Here is a 6,529-nt window from a genome sequence, read left to right as displayed (position 1 = left end):
TATACCTTCTCACGTCTTTTTCGACTATTTATTCTTTTATTTTGTTATGAGGTAAGCAACCTACTCGAACCATGCACGAGTATAATATAATATACCTAACAAGTCTCGAAACAACTGACACAACATAGTACAAACTAGAGACTACTCTCTAATATAGCTTCCAACTACAATAACAAACGTACTCGATCCGTAGAATATATTTCATCATTTAGCGTCTACCAACACATGATCAAAAAACTAAAACACTTCAACTTCAATAGTAAAACTGAAATCGGATTTAATAGCACTCGTAAAATTTGATATCCATCTGAAGCCTAAAATAAAAATCACCTTGTAAAGTATCGGTACGAATAGTACAAATGCCTCGTGCCATGAAGAAATCGCCAGTGCCACCAACAACCGAAAGATCCCTTGTTTCTTCACGCATCATATCGGCTCCCATAATGTTAATTGTCCCTTTATGTTCGGTAGAATTGAAAACCAACGTGAACGAAAACCAAGCATTATATTGAGTCTTCATATCGTAAAAGTAAAACCCTTGAGCTCGAGCCACGGGAGGAGATAAAAGGTGGTGGTCTTTGGTCATGGGATCATCGAAAACTACGAGCATCCCATGGGTGAAATTCCCGAGTTTGGTAGGCTTTGTGGTTGCTGCGGATGTGGCATTTGCGGCGTCAGTGCCGTTATATAGGATATCATGGTAGTAGAGCACAAATCTCTTGCAAGGTTTTTTTTCATTGTATGTTCTTGAGTGAGCAAATTGTGAAAGAGAGTGGAGGATTACAAGTGAGAAGAGGATGCAACTATATTTGTAGACTATTGGTGCCATTTCTAGTTCTGTTTTGTGTGCAATGAAATGAACTTGTATGCTCTGTTTATATAGTTGCAAAAAGCAAACTTGTCGTAGATTAAAATAAACTTATGGAGCATATAAATACAAAAATAAATGTTGTAATTATACTTGTGATATAATTAGAGGATGAGTTCTAAGGTTTAATAATTCACATCCTTCAAGACCATTTCCAACGCCACGCCCTCCACCCCACCTTCAATTCCTCCCTCCGAGAGCGCCGATGGCAATCCTGCCGCCCTCAGCTGCCCTCCATCGCCCTCGTGTCCATCGCCCTCCTCCTTTTCTTCCAGTAGCATAATTTAGGGCGTAAAATTTGTTTTTCTTTCTGTTTTTTGACCGTTGCAAAAACCAAACGGCTAGTTTGGTTGAATTTTTTTTCTTTTTCTCATTTATTACTCTATATATCTATCTCACTTTCAACAATTTTATTTACTCCAACACTCCCAACCAACAACTTTATTACACTCAACACAACACTCCCAACACTTTCATCTAATCTACATTCAAAACGCCTAAATAATCATCATCGAAAAAAACCCAAAACAAACCGAACGAGCAAGTTATCGACACTCAACGAAGTAATGATTTTTTTCAAACACTACTTGAAAACCAAATGTTCAACTCACCTTCCGGGTCATCTTCCAACCCGAATCAAGGCATGGGATTTGCCTCATACGCATCTCAGTCACCCGCTTTTAATCCTACTCAACAATACACCAATTATCCTCCCCAACAACAATACGTTAATCAACCTTATCAACAATTACAATATCCTCAACAACAACAATTTCCTCAATAACAAACTCGTCCAACAATTCGACTACATATCTTTCCAAACCGAGTTCCTACACAAATTCCAACGGATACCAAATCCGATGATGAAGATATTGAAGCAGTTCCAGAAACTCAACACGAAGAAATTGAAGACGGAGGTGAAAGTGAACCGAGAGGAAAAGGGAAAAAGAAAGTGAGATGTAAAAAAGTGGTGTGGACGGAAATTAAATGAGCTTAATATGATATTAACTCATTAAATCTGTATTATATCTGGAAAAAAATATACATACATATATTTTCATAAAGACTGTAATAAAATTCTCTGGTACAAAATATTACTTGTAAAACTTTTAACGGGTAGTTAATACCCGAGAGATATATAAATTCACAATTAATATATTACATTCTTCGATTCTGATTCAGTAAATCAACTTCAACTTTTCATCCGAATAAGCCTTATTATAACCGTGATATATACGTTTCCTCTTTTCGTCATCGTTACCGGGGAACCGTTTATATTCCACCACATTAGCAGTAAACTTACCAGCAACATCATTGATCTTTAACTTTCAGAAAAATCATTATATTCATTGAAACCCTATCATGTACTCATGTGCATCTTGTAATGGTAATTGTCATACCAAAAAGCTTCAATCATTATTCTCGAATTTTCCAGCAATTCTACGCCAACAGTTATATATGTACATATAACGTCTATCTCCTAGACTTACACACTTCGAATGTGAAGTTTCTGAAAAACATCCTAAACTGCGAACTAGTTCTCCGAATTTTGGAAAAATGCTGATGATGCAGCAAAAACTTTAAACGACCTTAACAGTCAAAAGTTTGATGATAAAGAATAATGTGTTGGCAAAGCTCAGAAAAATAGAAGGTTTGGAACTGAAAAACGGATTGAGCAAACCATGAAGGAGGCTGTGGACAAATCACAAAGATTAAACCTGCCTTCAAAGAATCCAAATGATTCAGTATCTGCCGAAGTCATTAACGAATACCTTGCTCCTGACTCTAAATCTTTACGGACAAATCTTCTTTATCATCTTTCGATATTAGAAATTCTAAAATATCATCGTATCTTTCATTAAAAAGATCCTCGATATTTCTGAAGATATTTTCATAACCATTCTTATCTGAAATCATTTATCTCTTCGCGCTATCAGTGTTACATCATAAAGGAAACTGTTGTAGTTTCTAAAATCTGAAAAATTCGAATTTAAAATATGAATATTTTTGAAGTAGTGTTGGGAATTGAAGCATGAGTTAGTATAATATAATGACACTTGATCAATGTGATTATATTACAGTAAGTCATGATGAGTTTCTAATGGAACGTGATGATTCACATATCATAACGTCATCATGTACCATGTTACACGACTCATACACTCTATCTAGTATATAAACATATCAAGAACATAATTTCTTGATAGTTCTATCTTTTCTCTTGAATTCTGGTAATTTAACCAATCAAGATCGTGCTATTACAATTTCTCTCTTAGAACATTAGCCATGTTTATTCGAAACTCCATACCTACGAATTCTGGACTATTACTTGCGAAGAGAAAACAAAAGCATGAAGCTCTGAAATAGAAATGGGAGTATAAATCGCAGCAAATAGAAGAGAGCATTAACGGTGGATGTCAATGATTATAAAAAGACAGAAGCAGAGACATCGAAATATAAGGGAAGATATAAAACCCAACAACAACCCAGGAATTATAAACCGTATATATCGATGCATATAGCAATATAAAGACATGGGAGGACTAAAAACACTATAAAACCAAGAGTATAGTAGAAGTAAATAGATTCTTTCAGTGGCTGATGAAAAAGAAGAATGACAGATATGAAAGTTAGGAGTATATCAAGAAGCAGAACTGGATGGAGCATATTGACGGATGCTTTAAAGTATAAATTGATGAAGAAAGAATAGAAGGAGTGAGCTGTGGAAATAAGAAAACGAAGGGGGTGAATTTATAGTAAAATATCCGACAGAGCAATCGAAATCGATTATCGCATTTAACCAAAGAGGATCCTAATTTACTTAATTATCGAAGAACCAGATCTTATTACAAAGATCTTCTCTAAATCCCTTATATTCCAGAAATCAACTCTATCTACGTCAAAAGATATGACGAAACTTTACTTTTCTCATTTCACTCTTTTGTGATAGTTTCATTCGTACTCTTCGCATGATTGAATTGTTTTATCTATATTACTCAATGGTGATAAAACTCTACTTTTTCAACTCATAGGAGTCATGAAAAAATACTTATTGTTAGCCATGACTATCCCAATCAAAATTCGGGACGAAATTTCTATAACGGGTAGGTACTGTGACGATCCAGAAATTTCTGACCAAATTTAAAACTTAATCTTTATATAATTTCGACAAGATAAGCAAGGTCTGTAATATTGATTCTCAAATTTTTTGATCTAATGTTATATATTCAGTTAACCTTTGACTACTGACCGACGATTCACGAACATCTATTTGTAAATCGATATATATATATATATATATATATATATATATATATATATATATATATATATATATATATATATATATATATATATATATATATATATATATATATATATATATATATATATATATATATATATACATATACATATACATATATATAATTTCAAGTTATTTAGTAAACGATAGTAAAATTCGTTTATTGATTTGATTGATATTTAGATAAGTTAACTAAAACGTTTAAGAAGAACAAGTAAAACACTAATTTGCTACAGTATTTTCGAATTGCTACAGTACCCGAAAAGCTACAGTGTTTTCAAAAACTACTATTTGCTACAGTAAAATACTATTTCAAAATGAAAATGTATGTATATTTTACAAATGTTATAAAATTTAATATTAGCTTAGATATAAAACGTTTTAATTTAAAATAATATTATTATATATTAAGACGTTAATTTATAGACGCAAATGACCAAAACACTCGAACGTACAAGATACACTTCGGGTAATATAGTTATTGGTAATATAAGTCTATATTTTGACAAAGGTACACGTCGCGAAACGTAAAATACAAGTTATTAAAGAGTACGAAGTAACGTTCGAAAAACCGGAACCGGGACATAAGTCGAGTGACAACGTACGAGTCATCGGAACAAAAATTACAAATCAACTATGCACGAGAATATAATATAATATATAATTAATTAATATAAATTATATATATTACATATATATATTTAAATATTATGTCAACGAACTAGCAAACAAAAAGGAAATGAGCTGGTATCCTAGGCCATGCGATCACATGGCCATTACACACAGAAACCATGCGATCGCATGGGGTCTGAAGGCAGGCCACTTCTATAAATTCGACGGTTTTTGCTAGAGCAAACACACACAAATATCTCTCTACTCTCTCAATATATATATATATAAATTATTATTATTATTATTATTATTATTATTATTATTATTATTATTATTATTATTATTATTATTATTATTATTATTATTATTATTATTATTATTATTATTATTATTATTATTATTAATCTTAGTATTATTATTAAGTTGCATTATTATTATTAGTATTATTATTACATAAAATATTACGACGAGGTTTTGCTCGCATGTTTTCTAAAATGGGTTTTTCGAGAGGGATAGAGCTAAGGAAATTATGGGTTATAGCTATGGAAGTTATGGGTATGGATAGAGGGTATTGCTCGTGAGTCAAACTAGTGTTTATCATCTCCGTTATGTCTATGCACTTTCCTGCAATATTGAATCACAATATTGATACGTAAGCATTTATATCTTATCTTTTATATATTAATAGTGTATCCATGTCTAGTGCTCGAGTATATATGTTTATGCACGCTTGTATGCTTTAATTTTGTCGTTAGATAGTTTATGATGAATCACGAATTTAATACATATACTACTGATATAAGGTATATGATATGCATGTTATTGGAGAGCTGGCAAAAAATTAATAACTTTTCATTTAGAAATCGCGTGATTTCGGTGAACGAATTAAAAGATATGGTCAACTGAATTATAATTTACGATAATTGAAATTGTTTTTGAATCTGCAATTAATATTTAAACAACTTGTTTATAAGATTGATAAATTGGATTTTCAAATATTACTAATCGAATAAATGAACTCTTATATAAGACACGTCTCGTTTTGTTAAACAAATTGTCAAAGTTGACTTTTTGAGATGACTTTTGTTAACTTTTGCATATCGGTTTCGAGCATTAGGATTGTGATACACGAGCATCAGGATTGTGATACACTATGACCCGACCTAGCTTGTTAGACATTTATTGACCAACATATGTTCTCTAGGTTGAAATCTATGGTTACTTTGCATTTCGAGTTTCGGTCATATTTCGATGAATGACCTTATGTGCTGCTAAGATGAGTTTCATTTGCTCCCCTTTTAATTGCTTTTGCAATCTATATTTTTGGCCTGAGAATACATGCACTTTATTTTAAACGCAATGGATACAAGTATATACTAAATTCTACAACGAGTTTGAACCGAAAATCCCTTAGCTTTGGTAACTAGTAACTGCCGGTTATAAGAACTGGTGGGCATGCGTAGTTATATATGGATCCATAGGGCTTGACATCCCTGTCTGTTCCAGGTATAGAAACCCTAGCCTGAACTATAAAATAGACGTATGCTATTTGAGTTTAGTACACGTTGAATTGCGTGTATTGTACATGTTGGTTGCATGTATGTTAAAACAGGGGTATTTATTATAACGTTAAAGTTTAGTTACCAGGGTGCTCAATCTTGTAGAATATTTTGATAAACGTTTCTGGATGAAACAACTGAAATCTTGTGATCCACCTTTATAAACAGATTATGCGCAACATTAAA

At 32.3% G+C, this 6,529-nt stretch overlaps 1 protein-coding gene across 1 annotated transcript; it reads right to left on the bottom strand.

Moving 5' to 3' along the window:
* Positions 1 to 277: 277 nt before the first annotated feature.
* On the bottom strand, positions 278 to 829 carry LOC139891621 (dirigent protein 5-like). The gene has a single exon (XM_071874601.1). The coding sequence runs from the start codon at positions 827 to 829 to the stop codon at positions 278 to 280; it is 552 nt and encodes a 183-aa protein (XP_071730702.1).
* Positions 830 to 6,529: the final 5,700 nt, after the last annotated feature.

Source organism: Rutidosis leptorrhynchoides, chromosome 2 (assembly GCF_046630445.1).
Source record: "Rutidosis leptorrhynchoides isolate AG116_Rl617_1_P2 chromosome 2, CSIRO_AGI_Rlap_v1, whole genome shotgun sequence".
Classification (NCBI taxonomy): domain Eukaryota; kingdom Viridiplantae; phylum Streptophyta; class Magnoliopsida; order Asterales; family Asteraceae; genus Rutidosis; species Rutidosis leptorrhynchoides.
This window is presented reverse-complemented; position numbering and strand designations above follow the sequence as displayed.

Coding starts and splice junctions, on each gene's coding strand:
- LOC139891621 (XM_071874601.1), bottom strand. CDS start 829: ATGGCACCAATAGTCTACAAATATAGTTGCATCCTCTTCTCACTTGTA.